This window comes from Haemaphysalis longicornis, unplaced genomic scaffold (assembly GCF_048455015.1).
Source record: "Haemaphysalis longicornis isolate Haplotype H1 unplaced genomic scaffold, Haemaphysalis longicornis Haplotype H1 scaffold_35, whole genome shotgun sequence".
In the NCBI taxonomy this organism is placed as follows: domain Eukaryota; kingdom Metazoa; phylum Arthropoda; class Arachnida; order Ixodida; family Ixodidae; genus Haemaphysalis; species Haemaphysalis longicornis.
Window position 1 is genome coordinate 663,562 of NW_027526352.1, and position 19,686 is coordinate 683,247.

The window sequence follows — 19,686 nt, forward strand, 5'->3', positions numbered from 1 at the left end:
TCATGGCAATGCGCGTTATGCCGTGAAGCTCCTATGCAGCAACACTGGCTAAGCCTTCCATGGCAGCGATTGCGCAAAACATACAAGGACAAGGAAGAAAAAACAAGGACGAGCGCGCTCTTACTTAAACAAAGTTTTATTAGTGAATTGTGACTTTCGCCTTGCAGGCAGTGTATTCTACTTGCCAAACATACACTTGTTCTGTCCGCATTATATGCGATGTGTTGCTTGGGCAGTAGCTTTGGTGCAGCCTTTCCTGTATCAAATGTGTGCGCAATGCGGGAGGATTTGTTTTTTGTTTTCCAGCGGGCCGAAAGTGGGTGTGCGGATTATACGCAGGGGCGGGTTGTAGGCACAAAAATACGGTATATGGAACGCAAAATGCCGCCAAAGTGCCCCTCCCCGCAAGTTGGCTTTCCCTCAGGGCGGGGGAGAAATTCTGCCGGCACACCCCTCAAAGTGGTTTAGTTTGGCCCCTCACGGGCAGCAGGCGATGATGATTGATGATAATTGTTGGAGTTTTTTGGCGCAAGGCCGGCTGGGGCAAAGAGCGCCAAACAAAAGTATCTAAAAGAAAATAGAGGCTACTAAAGCCAGAATAAAGCCAGTAGGCGGCCATTTCCCTCCCTCACCTCCCTCTCCCTATTGTGACTGCGCCATTGTGCTGAGTAGGGCGGGACGTTGCCACACCCCCCTTGCAAAAATGGATCTTGGCGCGCCCGCCATGCTTTTTAAAGACGATAGTCTTTCTTGGGCTACTTAAACCCAGAAGTTTTGGTCTGGCTGTCTGTCTGTGACTTGATTCAGCCACCCGGCCAGAGTGAAACGAGGTCTGAGCAATAGTCTGATATACTCACAGCCAAATCTAAATGTCTAAGCCCGGTTTAAATGTTCATACTTGTCAACATTGGTGAAGAAGAACAAGACATTACGCAAATATGAGACAAGAAATTAGTACACAAGGGATATATACTGTGTTCGTTTATAAAAAAAATCATAGATGCTTCATTTTTGGGAAATAAAATGCTACAACCACTTCTGAAAAAAAAATCACACTGTCGCCTGCTGTTGGCCGCGCCACTATAGCTTCTTGCGGCATTTTAAGAAATCAAGTGGCAACAGTTACGAAAGGTTCCACTCGATAGGTTCTGCATTCTGCTTGGAATGCACGTGGAGTAGGGCAACATGGTTCTATAAATGTTGAAGTAGGGTGCCTCGATTCATGCACATCTCCAACATATGGCAGCACTGGCATTGAGGCATCCGGCCTGGAGCAGTGGAACGCGGTAAATTTAAAATGATTTAAGCAAATCTTTGGCATCTTTACCTTGGGAGGAGCGCGACAGAATATTAACAGCATGAGAGCTGAGCGGGAAAGTGAAGGGAGGAATTTACTCACGAAATGTCGACAAAGAGTAACATCTTTTGTCGACATTTGCAATGAAAGGAGCAGATACGCGGCCAATTTTTTTTGTTGCTATTCCTCACGTTTGCAGCGTTCCCACATTGCGGGGTTTTCCGAAAGTGTGAATGTGGTGGCTAGTGCCAGTGTCACTCAAAAAAGGCTGATTTAGTGGCTCCAGCTAGCATGAAGTGGCCAAATCTGCGTTTCATCACGAAGATGGCAATCGTAAATCGAACTTGGTCAGAATTCAGACGTCCCCGTCATGCACGAGATTCCTGAGAACATCTTCTGGAAGTAGGTTCTGGGCAGGTGTTACGAAAGAAACCACCCGCTTCAAATCTGCCGGCTTGTGCGTGCCGGTTGTGGGGATCCGCTAGATCCCCTTTCCTCCTCCCGCGAGCGCGACCTTCGAACAAGCGCACTTTCCCGTGCCGCTTGGGAGGTCACCTCGTGGGCCGATGCACCGGCGGGCACCAACTGTCCCACCGCCACTGTCGCTCTTCCTCACCCGGGAACCTGCCTCCTCTCCCCCGCGCCTTATAAGCGCGGTGCGCCCGCGGCGCGCCCGCACCGCGGGTCTATCTCTTGCTCTTGGCTCGGGCGCTCGGAAAGGAGATGGAGGATAGAGTGTAGGGAACGTGGGGGATCGCGGCTCACCCGCACCCTCGCCGCCACCCGTCCGGACCAGGACCCCAGACCCCAATCGGACGTGCAAGGTAGGCTAGTCCAACCTCGCCAGCAGCCCCCGTGTCACCTCAGCCGTCACGGCCCGCTTGAGGCTCGGCCTTGAGGCGCGCGTTCATACAGTGCAGTTCTTAGCCCTGTCAGGGCGATAGTATGCGCTGCACCACTCGGCCGATAAACCTCCTGGTTCGCCCTGGTCCTTTGGAGCCTGTCGTCGCCTTCGTCGGTGAGTCGAACCCGTTGCAGCGTCTCCCTCGTAGACGCCGCGAACCTCGCTGGGGCATTTTGGATGGGTCATTTCCGGGCGTGGGGCAACAAACACCCTGTATCCCACTTTGGCCCGCCAGGGCCCATCTTGCCCACACGGTGATGGGTGAAAATCACGGGTGCAACGAAGCCACCACGAAAGTTACCAAAGAGTGGAGCGAGCTGTCAAGAATTCCAGACACCATTGCCAGATCAAGTCAGTGAGTTTGTGAGCGTGGATGGTGGTGTCACCACCATAGGAGAGTCTGGAAGACTACATTGTTGACGTCGTACCGAGCGCAAGTGAAAGCGTGTGCAATGAGGAGGAAAGCAACGACCATTCTTCGGCCACAACATCCGAAGTGATTGGTGCACTCGCACTAGTCTGGCGCTCCTTAGCAACTGTGAATGATTGCGGCCTCAGCTCCGACCCTTTAGACAGTGTGGAGAAGTGTGCACTGCCTCATGCAGTGAGGTTGCTCAAGTAGAACATTCAGGACTGTTTCGTGCGAAAGCGAGGCAGTTTCACCAAATAAAGTGTTTTTACGAATGCTACGTGCTTCTATGACGCCCAATTCCTTAGCTTGCTTATGTCCGCATTATCCTCTACATCGAACTGATCGGCGTTTTTTCGTGAGTTCGATGTAACCGCGTTTGCCTGTATTAGACCAAATTTAAAATGACTGCAACTGCTTTCTGTGGGGTGCATGTCATCCGGCTCCCATGAAAGCCAGCGTTTGATATAGCAGGGTGATCACAGGGAACTTCTAAAGAAGTTGAGGGACATCACTTAATTTGGCGCTAACTTCACTGAAATGTGGAGGGTGGTGCAATGTAGAGTTCAAACGTCACCCTTCTGTTTGTACTCAAACAGCTTTGTTCCTGATTCCATGCAAAATGTAAAAAATTGCCCTAAGGAGTAGGAACGATGGCATTTTGTTAGTGTTTTGCTAGCTGGGGACAAGTTTGTAGATAATGCTGTTCATCTCACCTACGGTTAAAACGCACGATGCCCTGCATGCCTCACTGTCACGGTTGGAAACATTCATTTGGGCAGGTGCACATCGAAAAATTCCAGCTTCAAACGTTCTACGGCCACATCAGGTAAACCACCTTGCTCCTGGGTGTCTTAAGGGATGCCCATTCAAAAAATTGGGATAGAGAGAGAGTATATCATCATCATCATCATCATCCTCTCTACACCCACTGCAGGGCAAAGGCCTCTCCCATAGATCTCCATTTATCCCGGTCCTGTGCTAACTGCACCCAACTTATCATCGTTGATCTCCTCTGCCCATCTAACTTTTTCCGCCACCCCCTGCAACGCTTGCCTTCTCTAGGTACCCACTCTGTTACCCTTAATGACCAACGGTTATTTTGCCTTCACATTACATGCCCTGCCCACGTCCATTTCTTCTTAATTCCTACTAATATGTCCTCAAAATGCGTTTCTTCCCTGACCCGCTCCGCTCTCTTCTTGTCCCTTAATGTTACATCTTCCGTTCCATTGCCCGCTGAGTCGTCCTGAATTGAAGTTGAGCCCTCTTAGTGAGCCTCCAAGTTCCTGCCCCATAGGTGAGTACTGGTAAGATGCACCTGTCATACACTTTCTTCTTCAGGGACAACGGTAGGCTGGCATTCATTATCTGAGAATGCCTGCCGAATGCACTACACCCCATTCTTATCCTTCTAATTCTCTGCCTAACGGTTTGGATCTGGGGTCACAACTTGGCCTAAGTAGATATACTATTCGCTTACCACTTCCACTGCCTTGCCACCTATCTCAAACCGCTGTGCTGTCCCGAGGTTATTGATCTTACTTTAGAGCCTATACTGCTCACAAACTGGCTGGCTCTCCCTTTTTCGTGCTTGTGGATTTGCTCCCTGACACTGTTGGCGACCAAATCTTCTACAGGACTGCTTTTAGAGATGAAGCACCAAAGTGACGTAAAAACCATCCACTAAAGAGGAGTGAGCCCTGAAATTGCTCCCACGGCAAGTCCCAAAGTCATCTCCCACATGGGCGTGCTGTGGCGCGAGCTTTCCCCCCACTACATATTAGTTACCGCCCCACGCTACCCATGTGCTTCCGAAGTGCCTCATCGTGGCCCATGATTGGGGCTATGCCGTGTTTTCGCGTCATGCTTGCAAAGTCCTCAGTTCTGAGTTTCGAGGTACCATATAGTCACTGCCTATGGTTGCAGCACTGCAACTTCAGTGCAAGTCATTTCTTTTTTTTTGTCAAATGCATATTGTGCCCACTCCGGATTCCGGGAGTACCGCCAATGCAAGTTTAAAAGTGCGTTCTCCGGGTTGAAAAAAACCGTCATACAGTGTAGACCATTTATAACGTAACCGCTGTGGGGCTAACGTACGGGATAGCAGAGGACCCCGGCTAGCTTTGCTAGAGAACGCTACGCGCCGTACACTAGCCCTGCGGAATCCGAAGACTCACGCACGGGTTCGGGTACTCACATGCGGTAGACAGGCTCCGGCAATCCAAAGTAACGCTTTATTGCCTGGCAGATACAGTGCATACACCAGACAACACGACTATCGCTCGCGGGGAGACAGTGGCTCCTGTCGCTCGCTCTAGCCGCTGGGCTCAGACCTCGATATCCGTCATCACGGCCGCGGGAGCAGGGGAGGCATCCCGAGGCGACCGATCAGGGCAGAATCTCTCGGCAGAGTCCCCGCGGACCATTCGCGGGGACTCTGGCACCCGCGAATAGGCACCCTTTAGTTCGTGCGCACCTGATAACCACAACTGACCTTGCTTGATGCATCTCGGAAGATAGCGACAGTCTCCCCATCCGCGCGCGGCAAGTTTATTTTTATTAATCGTGAACCGCATGGCCCGTTTTCGCGCACGAATCGTCCACATCAGCGTTGCGCATGAGGTTTTTTTTTTTTTTTTTTTTTTTCGTGCTCGTGTCGACGATTCCGCGCTCGCGGTGGCTTCTTCGCGTGGCAGTGGGAGGAGCCTGACGACTTGCACCAATGGGGAGACGCGCACCTAATGGCGGGAGATTCGAAGCGCTCCGAGCCGGCTAGCCGCGCCAGAGATGTTTAGGCTTACCACCGCGGTATTTTTTGATGGGCGCTTTCACAAGCAGCGTGGATGGCAGTATATATTCCACTTTTTGCCCACATTATTAGCTCCTTTCTTGCATGAGCATCTTCGCTTGCGCCCCGTGCGGCATTTTAGCGAGCGGTTAGAAACGGTCGCTGGAACTTACTGGAACTGCCTGCACCGCTTCACGGCCAGTGCCGACGCCATGTTGCCGCCTCTTACCGCGCCGCCCACACCACGCCAGTTGTATCCGCGCTGGCGTGCACTGCACGTTTTCGTGATACCAAATCTACCACGCGGTTCACGCTTTAGAACGTTGTTGCTGATAAGCCACCGCTCTTTCCCTTTCCGAACATTCGAGCCGCGCGAAGCCGAAGATTTCCGTTGCCCTGATAAGCAGCCGCCTTCGGCATCGTGAACACAAGGTGGGGTAAAAAAAAAAACAAAAAATCCCGCTGGCGGTCTTATCACGTCTTGCGGCATCTGTTCATAGACGCTAAAAACGCAGCCATGGTCTCAAAACAAACACAACGGAAGTTAAAGCCGCGCTCGCCGTTTGTGAGACTGCGCTTTTGCCCTGCAGCAGCGGCTGATGTTAAAAATAACACGAAATATAGACCGTGCCTTCGTTTTTAAGTGCTGTGCGTTTCAATGATGATAAATATAGGTTGACTTGAGAAATAGGTGGCGATGTGGTTGAATTCGCGCGTGTTTTGGTTATAGTGCGGTACCGCTTATAGTGCGGATTTTTGCGGCTCCCGCGACATACGTTATAAGCGGTCTACACTGTATCTCCCGAACATGTGAAGCAGCTTCTGCTTTTGCACAAAAACCTATGAAAAATCGGGGCCTGTAAAAAAAAATTTACATTCGATATTGGATTCGATATTTGACTTTCTTTCTGAATTCGATTCGATTCGATATCCGATTCGAAAGGTACTATTCCGTATCCGCTCACCCCTAGTCGAAATTCTGACAACACGATATTATGAAGAGAACTCGCATGCACTCCCGCAAGTTCCACGGGATGCCGCTTCCATGCAGTCCCGGACACTCTGCGCACAGTGCTTGTAAAACACCAGAACGGTATATGCAACATTCAAGTAACTCCGCAGTCGCACAGCAATGTGGAAGACGAGAAAATGTCCCGTACACTGTAACAGTGATCCATAAAAGGCATACCCTCCTAACGAGTGATGGAGCACAACAGAGGCAGAACACTGCAGGGGGAAAGAAGGGGGCGCGGTAAGGGAGGCAGCGTTAACCGATGCCACCAGGGCCTCCGTTCTTCATGCAATCAATCCCCTTCGCCAAGACCCCGTGCGTGTTGTCTGCACACAGCTGAATCTTTTGGTGGCTGCGTGTCCTGTATCCTAACAGGTGACTGCAGGCGTGGCGACAAAGACTTCAGCTCAAGAGCACTTTCCAGCAGATCGGTGAGATGTTGGATACACCCAACAGATAATGGAAATACAGTTTGATGCAAGTGGAGCAGTTCCTGTACTTTCACAAAAGGTTTTCAAGCTTTTAATTTGGGTGTTCGTTGCAATTAAACCTTGTTCTAACGAGACAGCCTAAAGCCAATCAGGGATATAACGAGTACACGGTAATTCCACATGAAGGACCTTGCAGAAACCCATGAATTTAAAAACTTGTTTCCGCAAGGTAAAATTTATTAAAGGGCGCAAACAATTTTGTTAACCCTCCGCTGCTGAGAATCGCCATGCTAAGCCATTGCGGTGAGTGAGAACTGCACGCGCAGACAGCTTCTTGGACTAAACTACATTTACACATCGAACAAAAGAGGCATCAGGGCAGCTCCCTTGGGTACACTCTTGCACAACTGCATGCCCCCTTCCAACGAAACTGCACGCGCAGACGGCTTCTTGGAATAAACTTCATTTCAAAGATTGAACAAAAGAGGCGCCAGAGCAGCTCCCTTGGGTACACCCTTGCCCAACCGCATGCCCCCTTCCAACGAATGCGGGATACTGACCGTGGTTCGAAGGAGCAGCCGGGGGGCAGGGTGTCGCAGCGCCATCCCCTGGGGTAGACTGCCAGCTCGGTGAAGGGGGGGCTGTCGAAGGCCAGCAGCGTCTTGTCTGGCCGGGGGTCGACCGAGAAGCGCTCCTCCCCAGCAAAGCCCAGCAGGAATCGGAAACGCCTGCACCAGGGGAGGACCACCAGGTTTTGTTGCCGGCCGTGCGTGACAAAGAAAAGCAGGGCTGCACTGGTGCAACTCCAGGGGGAAACAACTGGCGTGAAAAGTGACCTGGCGTACGCAGCCTGAATTCACTGATGGAAACGCCCCACCTACACTGACCACCCCTCACTTGTGCGGGAATGTTTCGTGGCTGACGAAGAAAAAGAAAGAAACGAAATAAAAACACAAGAGGGCAGCAGGAGTAGAGAGAAGTGCAGTGATGCAAGCTAATCCATTTATACACCTTTCAGATTGCGCCCATAAATGAATGCACTCGCCCACAGTCTCAACAAGACACCCTCGTCAAGATACAGCAGGCTTTTGCTGCCCGTGCCCTGTAACTGCCTCACTCCTTCCACGGTGGATGCAAAGGAAGTTTGATCAATGCAATTTTGCAGTGCTCCCATTCATGGGCTACCTGTGTCTTTTTCACCTTTTGGTGTTTCTTCTGCTGGGAACAACTTCATTGTGAATCATTCTTAGAGTGTTCGGATTTACCTCACCTGTTTCACACCATTGTACCATTGTTAAAAGAGCATGTGCCTGTGTGTGTGCATGCATGTGTATATAAAGTCGAACACGGATATATCGAACTCCAAAGGGATCGCGAAATAGTTCGATATATGAAAAATTCGATATAAAAATATGGGCTGTGAGACCTCACCTGTGGCATACGACCACTTACCGATCGGGGCATTCAAGAATGACAACTAATTCCGCACTAACGACGCAACAGGTTGCTTTATTTTCGTGAAAGGAAATCACTGATCTTGGCCTGCTTCTTCGTCCAGTACATGGAATTAAAGACGCTGGTCTCGATCTTTTCGAGGCTATCCAGGTGTGACAGCCCAGTTCCTCCCATGTTGCCGCAACTACGTAGAATCAAGCTGAACGCAGCCGCCAGTTCACCGGCGGAGTACGATGTGTAGCCGCATCCTCGTCCGGACGATCTTCGCCACTCGAGCTATCAGCCTGGGTTCCTGCAACCGCAGCTACGATATCCTTGTCACCGACGATCGCAACAGCCTAAACATTGCTGTAAGCGTTCACGAAGTCGTCGGCAGACAGTCCGGCTGGAACAGCAGCCAAGAAAAGGGACGACAGCTCGCGAAACGTGTCGTCCATGCCCTATTCGTCGTCGTCGCCGTCTTCGCAAGCTTCCGAAAGCTCGGCCGTCACGAAACCTGCCTTCCGGAAGCAGTTGGCCACGCTCTGCTTTACGCTTTTCCAGGAACCCGTCATCATGTGTATGGCCCCCAGCTGGTCAACTTTAAGCTCGGTGCCCAAGCGGAGGTTCATCAAAAGCCTATCGAGGAGTCGCCTCCTGTACCCAACCTTGAACGACTTAGTCGAGCGGTCGAGCGGCTGCAGCCTGGCTGTTGTGTTCGGAGGCAGAAACTTGAGCTCGATGTTGTCGAGCTTGCAGGTGGTTTGGTTGGCCGAGCAGTTATCCATGAGCAGGCAAGCATGACGCTCCGACGCCCCGGCTTCTGTCCTTGTCGGGTTTCGGCGAAGGCACTAAGCGACCGCGGAAATCGGGGGTGCAGCGACTGCCGAAGAGCACCTTCCAGCTCGTGCGGTGTTCGATATACCCAATGTCGGGAAAAATACCGTTCGATATAAACGTACGAATTCCTATACTTTTACACAGAATTTTCAAGGGGATAATTCATGAGTTTGATATAGAAAATAATTCGATATACCCGTGTTCGATATATCCGTGTTCGACTGTATATATACATATATATGCACACACAGTAATTGCTCGTTACAACGAAATCCCTTTATTCGAAATATCGCTTTTTTCGAAATTTCTTCTGGTCCCAACCCATAAGCATGCATTTTAAATGGCTTTACTCAAAGCGCACGAAGAGCTTGACCCACTTACAGCGAAATAGCGAGTGTGGGCGTTGCCGAGTGCCGGCGACCCAGCGGCGAATCAGGCTGCAAAATGGCGGGTCAAGGGACGTTGGTGCTTCCCCGGTGAATTTTTCGGACCGGTCATGCTCGATTGGCGCCATCCGACTTAAGCCAAACAGTCGGAGTGCGTGGTAGGGTCACTGAATTTCATTCCTAGACGCTGATCAATGGCGCTGACCTGACGGTGCGCGAACGCCGACACTGGAACCGCAGAGTTAGCAGTTTCGTCGACAAGGGGGCGCCGAAAAACACTTGTTTCGTAAACTTTATGCCCGTACACTTTGGGAAACAATTGCCCAGTGGTCAAGCAAATTCCCTTGTGCAAAACCGGTCAGTTTTCAGTGTTTCGCTGTGTACCCACAACCGTCTTATAGCTAGACTGTTCGCCGCTAAGAATCGGCAAGTGGTCTTATAACTGACAATTGTTCGAGCCATGGTAAGATTGACAACCTCACGGCGATTGCTTTGGAATTTTCCCCTGCAAACAGAACTGCAATACTGCAACTGATGGATCAGGGCTAGAGCCCCTAGCTTTCCGCGATTCCGCAATTCCGCGAAAAATCGCGGAATTAAAATGTTTTCGCGGAATTCCAAAACAACCGTTAAAAGTGTGGCGCTACATCCCCAAAACAATATATATTCAGTGAAATATGGCGGAAAAGTAATAGCAAAATGGTTTCTATTGTCTGCAACATTTCTACTGTTGAAAATTTAAATTTGCATTTGCGTATTCCTACCTTATCAAATAATAAAAGTGGCTAGGTGGCGCAGCCTCCACCCGAATCAAGGGGCTTAGCCCTAGCCACAGAAAGAGAACATTGCACACGACAAGGCCGGTCAGATTGCAAACAAATGAAGGGTGCAATGAGTAAAGTGGCTAGCAAGGTGCTAGTATACTTGGAGAACTCTGACACTTGGAAGTTCTTCAAGAGTGTGAGGTGCTTGGATCCCCAGCAAGTTGGTTGTCTCTCAGAAGAGATCAGAGTTTGGGGCCGTTCCTGAATTTATAGCCCTAGCTGCTGAATGGCAAGTGTACATGGAGTCTGCCCAAGACCTCAAGTCTAGTGACAGGGATTTGGCACAATTTCTTTCTAAACAAGAAAAGCCAGGTGAAGATTTTGATGTCCTGGCTTTCTGGGCTGGGATGGAACACCTGACTCCAACACTTTCTTCCATTGCCCTTAAATACCTGTCGGTCATTCAGTCGCTACGGTGGCATCGTGCCTCACAAGCGTCATTCTCTTGGTGAAGAAAGCACAAAGCATCACCAGATGCTCAGGCACAACAGCTTCCTTCAGTTGTAAATAAAATCTAGCACGTTAGGAGTCTGAAGTGTCTAATAAATGAACTGTTACATATACCTTATGCTGTTTCAATGTTGTCGCGAAATTTTGCAGATTCCCCTATCTAGAATCGCAGAATTTGAAATGTTCCACCGCAAAAAGTAAGGGGCTCTAATCAGGGCATCATTGAAACCACCCTGGAGCTGTACCACAAGGCTCTTTTGAGGCGCATGCTCACAGCGTATGACACCAGCAAGAGATACAGCATTGATTCGCTTGGCGTGCTGCATTTGCTAAACATTTCATGGAAAGAACTTGCACCTTCGAAGGTGTAACCACCCACTTTGCGCGCGCCGGCTTTTCCCGCACCCTTGTCAGCGACCCTGACAATGACCACCTTAATGAGGACTGGACTTCTGCACGAGGCTGTTCATAAAATTGCTGGCCAAGAGGTAGAAGGTGACTTCGAGACGTTTGCTTTGGCCGACACTGCAGCTCCCGTGGTCGCCCAACGTCGGATGTGGAGATAATTGACACTGTTTGGCCCCAATGAGGACAAACAGCCGGTGGACGAAGAGCCACGTCAGAGTCCTTCAATGCTTTTCTGGTCATGAAACTTCGCCATCACGCTATGGGAGAGCTTTGTACGCTGCCGCGCCGCAGCACTGGTGTTGATCGAAGGGCAGCCGGGGGCGTGGTCAGAGCGCGTTTGGCAGGGAACGGACCACGGAGTAAGAAAACAGACGCTTATCAGCAGTGTGCTTTCGCTTTACGTGTCGTGGGCCACTCAAATGGACTTATCATTTGGTGAGTGGCGAAAAAATTTGGTGCGAACAGGCATGCTGCTACTGCGTTCCTGCCTGCTGGTCTGGCTAAGAGCAGCGGCGGCCGCCCGATGCCCTCCGATCTGCGGTGGCGCCCCTCGCGGTAGTCTTTGTCCCCGTACGAAACTTGGCCAGGAGTTTCATGACCAGAGAAGCATTCAAGGACTCTGGCCACGTGAAGAGCCAAGTATGGTGCAGACATGGGAGTGCTTACGCCTGCTGCGAAAAAAAATTCAATGCATGGGCAGCGATCACAGCCTCATGGAATTCATGGTCAAATGGGAGCAGGGGTTGCTTGTACCCAGCAAGAACTTGAAACAGCCAAAGCTCACAGCCTTTATAGCGCCTGAACAAAGTTTTGCCTCACTGACTACATTGTGTTTTGATTCGTCGCAGTCGTGGCGCAATTAAAGCTCAGCTGATTTAGATTTTCTCGCATGGTTGCTTGCATCGAAATACCGTTTATAATGAAAATTTTTGCTGCCCTGCTGACTTCGTTATAACGAGGGATTACTGTATGTGTATGTATGTAGGAGCAGTAGAACTTTGCGAGATGGTAGAGAACACAAGAGAAGAAAAACTTCGCACAAGGTAAAAGCACGATTGTTGCAAACGTTTCAGCAAAGAGACACAAGCAAGTCTCTTTGGTGAAATGTTGGCAACAATCGTGCTTTTACCTTGTGCGAAGTTTTTCCTTTTCTTGTTTTTCTTGTGTGTGTGTGTGTATATATATCTATATATACATATATATATACACACACACGCACACAGACGTACATACATACACACATATATATCCACATTCTTTGATTTGCTACCATACAAACTCATCTAATGTGTATTCTTAATTAAAAAACGCTGGTGAATGGCTGTTGCCAAGTGCAACCTTGCCTAAATTTTCAAACGTTCTCCCACATTTCAAAGTGCTCGCCAGTTGCAGCAGTGCCACCAAGCCCTGCATTCCTGATGCACATCCCCACCTCTTCCCGCCGGCCGCGACCGTGGGCAGGGCGGCCTCCGCTTCCTCTCTTCTCCTCCGCTCGGCCTTCCTGTGCTCTTTCCGGCGCGCCCGCTCAGCCCGCCGGTCGCGTTCCACGGCGGCCAACAAGCTCTCTTCTCCGCTACCCTCGGCCGACTCCAGCGACCCATCCGGCCCCTGCGCATCATCGCCTCCGTCGTCGTCGTCTTCCTCGGAGGACTGCTCCAGCTCCTCCGGCTGCTTCCTGCAAGGCAGCGACCAAGGGTGCGGCTGTACTACAAGAAGGACAGGGAAACGGAGGAAGCTCAAACTAACGCGTAAGACTCGATGGTAGTGAAGCTGAACACAGCCTTCACGACCATCACGACGGTTTAAGTCCACGGTTGCAACCGATTTGCTTCTTCTTCGCTGCCGCAAGGACCTTTACTCCATCTTTGTTGCTATGACGGCGAAGAAGCGCATCAAACAAGGAAAAATATCAGATAACGATTGGCCCCTAACACGTCTTCAACTCTAAGCTGAGCTTCATCTACTGTTCCTAATTACGTAGTTCAAAGTTCGGTTGTAAACATTGTGCAATTCCCGTCTGCTGTTAACACGTGCGCTTCTAGGGGAGGGAAGCAGACAGCCGAGAATGGAACACTTTCCCTTCCAAGTTTCACTCAACTCATTACCAAGAAAATCTGCTCAGTCGCAAATTACAAACACATGTGCTTTGCTCCACGTACAGATGCATGGACTGAGGAAAGAAACTTCCCAGCTTCGCAGCGCATCCTTCTCCGCCGAGTGGAGGGGTTGATGAATTTCTCTGCTGCGACACCGTGTTTGCCCCTCCTCATTCGCTCTCGCTTCTTTGTCTTCTGGCGTGAGTTTTCTCGACAGGCCGACGGGCGACATTTCCCACCCCAGTTTCCCTCCAATCGGAGCATGCACCATTCCCAGCATGCACCTGTTCTACTCCAGTGCAGCCAGGTGCACCTGTCTGGCGGTGCAACTTTAGCCCCACACTGGAACACTGAGCTAACCCTTGTTCTGCCGCCGGCAACGTGCTGAGGTCGCGTGATGTTAATCGGCTCCAAGAAGAAGGATGCATTCAAATTTGGACTTCGAATATTGATTCAAATAGTGTGTGGGCCGGGATCAATTTAAAACAACCAGGTCTCTTTAATGTGGGACGAACGCTTGGGCGTCGTTCATGTTGGCGTCCATCAGAGCAGCAGACACGGCCAAAAAGAATTTAACCCACGACTTCAAGCTCAGTGGTGCATTGCTTGAGAAACTGAGAAGCAGCTAAAGATCCCCAGAACTCTTTTTTCCCCTTGTTCTGTAACAATTACCTGAAGAGATAGCCTGTTTCTGTTCATTTCTTCTTCCTTTTAGAGAAAGACGCTAGCCAAAATCTACAATGCCGCCAATTCTGTACACAACAGTCATTCCAGATGACTTTACACGTAACCTGTCATTGAGACAGCTCAACTGAACCGCACTCCCTTCTCAGTTACTGTGTGACTGTGTGTTGAGGAGGTGACTGTGTGTTGGGTGCCAGGCCACTCTGGCATTCTCGGAAATGAACTGGCGGATGAAATTGCCGCCAATGCTGCACTGGGAAACACAGTACACATGGCAACACTACCTTACACAGACCTCAAGCCACACATTAGACAACAACTCCGTAAAACTTAGCAAGCAGACTGGAGTGAACAGACAGACAACAAACTACACGTAATAAAACCACACTTGGGATCATACACTACTGACACACACAACGGACACATTGAAGTTAGACCCGCCGCGGTGGCTCAGTGGCTAAGGCGTTGCGCTGCTGAGCATGAGGTCGCTGGTTCGATTCCCGGCCGCGGCGGCCGCTTTTCTGATGGAGGCGAAAAGCAAAAACGCCCGTGTGTACGAGATTTCGGCGCACGTTAAAGATCCCCAGGTGGTCAAAATTAATCCGGAGCCCTCCACTGCGGCGCGCCTTATCGCCTGCGTTGCGTCGGCGCGTTAACCCCTACAATCAATCAATCAATCACATTGAAGTTAGCTTAGCTAGGGTACGGATAGGCCACACACATGTAACACACTCGCACCTGCTTACTGGATCTCCAAGGCCCCAGTGTAGCAGGTGTGGGGAGGGCCTATCCGTGATACACATCCTCATTCAATGCAAGGCACTCGACATTACACGACGCAAATACTTCAGAGAACTCTACAGACAACATATTCCATTACATCCGTCATATTTTTTAGGAGACAATGCCATGTTTTCTGTTCAGCGCACCCTTTAAGTTTCTATCAGAAGTTCACTTCTTACAGCTCATCTCATACCACCCATAGTTTTACCCCTGGTCCTATACACCAGCCACCTTATTTATCTTTTAACCACTCTTGGTCTTCATCCTGGCCCTGTACACCAGTCGTGCTCATAGTCTCTAATTGATTTTATTCGTGTTCCCTCTAACCAATTTTAGTCCTCACCCATTCATCAAAACACTTTATTGGCGCTCTTTGCCCTAGTTGGCCTTGCACCATTAACATTCAAACATCATCATCATCATTGGTTGCATCTGCAATGCCCTGTGCCTGGTGGGAAGCACTTATTAAAATGTTGACCGTACCCGAAGTACCCAAGCCACCCATCGGACAAGACGAGTAAAGAGAAAAAAAACAGACCACTGCAATGAAAGAGCTCCGCCATTACTAATTGACCGCAGCTGAAACCGGAGGCTCAGGTAATTTCTGCGCATAAACTCTTGCATGCAAGGGCTGAAAAAAAATCATGAAATGCGAACAGTCGTCGCCGTAGCTTCTTTAAAAGGGCCGTGCAGACAATAACCAAATATGTTTTATTCAAGAGATTTCGTGCTTAAAAGTGCACCCAGCGCTTGTTCCGTAGCAAACGATGCCGTATTCACTGAGAAATTAATCAATTATAATTTTTATTCTTCCGCCAAATCGTACGCCATGAAGTAACAGGGACAGGTATTCAAATGAACTTCCAGTGCGTCATTACGCTCTGCAGCCTTGCTTACCATCAGTCCTCCCAGATGGCGCTACCATACTGAGCTGCAGACCGTTGTCCATCGTTGCTTTGCTTTTGACCGTATCTGCACCTGGTTTGTTTTTTTTACGGTAGGTAGTAATCGCTTTGTGAAACATGGGGTATCCTCGACAAACATGGTCACGTAAGACAACGTCGCTTACGCTAATCGGCCAGTGTCGTGCAAGATGACACCAAAGCAGTGGACCAATGCGCAGCTAAACCAAGCATAGTGCACCCAGTACAAACAGCATTGCGAATTGGTGCTTCTATGTATACGTGTAGTTCCATAACTTTCCTTGTTTACGCCAGCATTCTTACTGCTGGAAGATGGATATGCACTATGTTTAAGCGCAAATCGCTCGTTCGTCTAGTTTGTAAGCTCTACCTAATTTTCGTCTGCTTCTTCCAGCCTCCGCCAATCGCAGAGTAGTCCGGTATGACATCATAGGTTCTGTTGCGGGAAATTAGCTAGTGGGTCGCATGGTCATTGTATTTTTCCCTAATTATGTAGCTTATTTGAGTGAAGTCTGTGTCAGAAGTGGCGTCAGCATGATTCTCACGAAGCAATCTTTCGAATGAACCAAACTTGTGTTTCGTCTGCATGGCCCCTCTAATGGAGACACAGCTACAAGTCTCGACTCCCACATCGCAATTAAAATGCACCAAATGCAAAAGAGGCTTCCGATTCCCACTAGCGTCACTACATAAAGGCTTTTTGAGTATCGGCACCCTTTTCTCTCATTATTATGTGCCGCCAGGATTTTCGTTGGTAAGTCGGCGCCAAGTGATATTTGTTTACATATGTGCGCAGCCATTTTGTTTCTGGGCCCCTCTCTCCCTCTCTCTGTTGTGTGGACGCTTGAGCGGCCGGCCGCACACTGCCCGTCACAACCGGCGGCGCTTTCGTTGGGAGAGATGGCAACACTGCAAGCCAGAAATAAAACGGCCCCCAGAAGCTTCCAGGTGCACGAAGTGGCAGTACCCTTAAGCGCAGCTTATTTAGTTGTGCTAATTCCCACAGTTGGCTGCGCGGCTGAAAATAATGCGTCCCTTACCTGAGCAGGTCTTGAAGAGACGGGTCGTAGCTGGCATTGCACAACCAGTCGGGAAGCTTCGAGGCTGGGTGGAGAAAGGAGGAAGAAGTATCCACCACTCGTCTCTCAAGTACAACAAAAATGTCCACATTCGATACTACCCTAAAAGATGCGTATGCCAAAAACGCAGAGTTGAAACATTTTTTCCCATCTACACATGAAGAATTGGCAGTGGGGGTCGAACCCGAAATAAGCCACACTTTAGTTTTCTCGCAAGAGAAGGAATACGGCTGTTTTGGAACTGTCATTGTGATAATATGTGTCGAGCGGTAAGAATAGTCCATAGATAAGTGAGGGTTGCTGCTTGGTTGGTGTGTCGGTGTATGTCATTGGCTGGTTTGAGCGTGTGATGGCTAGAAAGGGAAAGTCCTTGCATCTATAAGCAGTGGTGTGTTGTCAATAAAGAGACGAGTTGAAAGTCAGTGCGTGTCCTGTTTGTTTTTTGCCTACTCCTGTCCCCTCTGTTTCCCATCATGCAAGTCAACCTTCTCCCACCAATTAGCTGCTCTGCTCCAGTTCCTGCCAGCTCCTGGCACGACTCTGAAGGTGTTAAGCAGCAGTACTGCGTCCTTGCAGTACCGGGGTTTTTGGATCTTGGCATTTCGGTGGTCTACCACCAGGGGGGCTGTGACGAGGTTATAAAGGGCGACGGCTGCTACGGGCAATGCAGAGAGACGTGCACTCGTTGTGAGGGTAACGTAAGGGCAAAGCAAGGGGTTATTCAAGATGGCGTCACCTTTCATAACTTCGTCACAGCCCCTTGGTGGTAGACCAAGCGCTGAGATCCAAAAACCCCAATACTACAGTCCTGTACGCATTTCGAATTCAATGCATCAAAAAGAAAATCTGATTCGGGGAAGCGACTGCACACACGAGTTAGTGCAGAACTAGTTTCCGCACCACCATATTCATTACCGGTGATTCCTTTCCAGCTCCATAGCATCCATCGTGTCACGGACTGCACTTTCTTTAACAGCACAAATCTGGCAACATTAAACAAGTTAGGTGCCAAATTTTCGGACAGAGCTTAAGATGCCTTAACGAAGTGCTGTAATTACGGCACACCCAGCGTAAGGCTCACTCCTGCTGACCTGATCAATGAGGAACCAGCACAAACAACTTTGTTTGCACTATCCCGTGGAGAAACACGTAGCAGAACGCATTTCAATTGACGAAGACCACTAGCGCGCTACGATAGTGGGTCTGCACATTTCAACATGGAATGAAGGTAGTGTGAACAACGTTGACTCGACTTCAAGCGAGGGGACCTCACGACCGTACCCGGCGTCCGTCAAACTGGTACAGTGGTAATCTCGCTAAGGGTGAACACGGGAGCGCATGGCCGCCGGTAATATCAGCGCAGCCTACCGTGCCCAGCGCAAACCATCATGCATGCGCAGTGCGAGCCGTGCGATATTTTGCTTTCAGCACGCGCATCGCGTCATCGGAGCGTCTGCTCATCGTCTGCTATGTTGCGTCTCGTCTGCTAATGGTACCTTGCTTTGATCCGCGATTCCTGGATTCTTGCATGAAAACGTCCAAATATAAAAATGTAAAGGATGATATTTTTCTCCCGTATATTGAATGAAGGTCGTAGCGCCTGCGCTACCTTTGAGCGACCACCTACAAAGCCTTGAATTGCGTGCTTCTACGTGCATTTAAAATACTTTTGTAAGCACTTGCAAAAATAAAGTGCTGTTAAAATCAGCGTGATCTTTTGATTGAGTCTGTTTGAAACAAGTGGGCGAGTTACGCTGCTGTGCCAAAACCATTGTATTGGAGCTAAATAACGAATTACCGCTCACACGGAAACATTTTTTTATGTGGATTCTAGTTTCCACTCATTCATACAGTGGCTGACAGCTCCACCGCTACACGCGCGATAAACATATCAGACGACGCGCAGACGCTCCGATGACGCAGTGCGCACGCTGAAAGCATAGTCTCGCTCGGCACGCACAGCGCATGCGTGATGGTTCGCGCTGGGCACGGTAGGCTGATCTGATAGTACCGGCGGCCACGCGCTCCCGTGTTCACCCTTAGCGAGATCACCACTGCAAGTAAACCATGATGCGCAAGCAGGCTGCTTGAGATTGCGGGCAACGTTACGAGCATGCTGGCTACAGCATAGTTTTAAGCACAAGCAAACGTCTGCAATGCTGCGCATTACTTGGGCGCATTGCGTATTACTTGGGCGCATTGCCGAGGACCTTGCCGAGAACGTAATCGTTACGATTTGTGCAAGAATGGGAGCAAACCGACAGCGATCATTTCGGTTACGCAAAAACAATAGCTTGGTCGGCTTAGCTGTATGAGCTGCGATGTTACAGCAACTACTCCTGTACAAATAACGACGAAGAGACCAACTTTCTGGAGATGCGGCGTCTTCGGAAGGCGGTTGCTGCTCCGATGTTGAAGGAGCGAAAGCCGGGAACAGTGCTGGCTTGGCAGCGTTCTCCGATGACGACAGCTTCGGAACGGCGTACGCTGGAAACAGGGAAGGAGCCTGCGCCATCGCCGCTTTTCTATCAAAGCTGACGGGGCGAAAATTGGGTGTAAAAGTTTCTAAAACATCAGCCGCAAGCAAACGGCACTTGCAAAGATGCGCGCCGCCATGATGAACGCTCTAAGCGCCCACTAGTGTGACGCCCACTACTAAAGAAAAGCTGCTCGTGCTCTTGAAAACTTTTGTAGCTAAAAAAACTTAACAAAAAAGCGTTTATACGTAAAAAAAAAACTTGCTTATAAGACTGACGGTTCCGAAAATTTAATGCAACTTTACGCAATCCCCGTATGCCCATGTGTATCGTCTGCTCCAGAGATGTCTGCTCAGGTAGATGAGAGAGAGAGAGAGAGAGAGAATAACCTTTATTTCGTTCCAGCATGCGGGATTCCCACCGGCCGCGCAGGGCGCGGGGTTCACCCTATCTAGCAA

The 19,686-nt window shown here is 49.8% G+C and overlaps 1 protein-coding gene across 1 annotated transcript in view; it reads right to left on the minus strand.

Annotated features, from left to right (window-relative positions):
- Positions 1–19,399, minus strand: part of LOC144177961 (nuclear exosome regulator NRDE2-like) — a 76,988-nt gene extending 57,589 nt beyond the window's left edge. The window contains exons 1-4 of the mRNA XM_077705520.1: positions 19,119–19,399; positions 16,713–16,776; positions 12,619–12,861; positions 7,405–7,572 (exon numbers count right to left, since the gene is read on the minus strand). Of these exons, the coding sequence (XP_077561646.1) occupies positions 7,405–7,572; positions 12,619–12,861; positions 16,713–16,776; positions 19,119–19,266 (623 nt within the window). The 5' untranslated portion in view covers positions 19,267–19,399. The remainder of the gene's footprint in view (positions 1–7,404; positions 7,573–12,618; positions 12,862–16,712; positions 16,777–19,118) is intronic.
- Between the last annotated feature and the right edge of the window lie 287 nt (positions 19,400–19,686).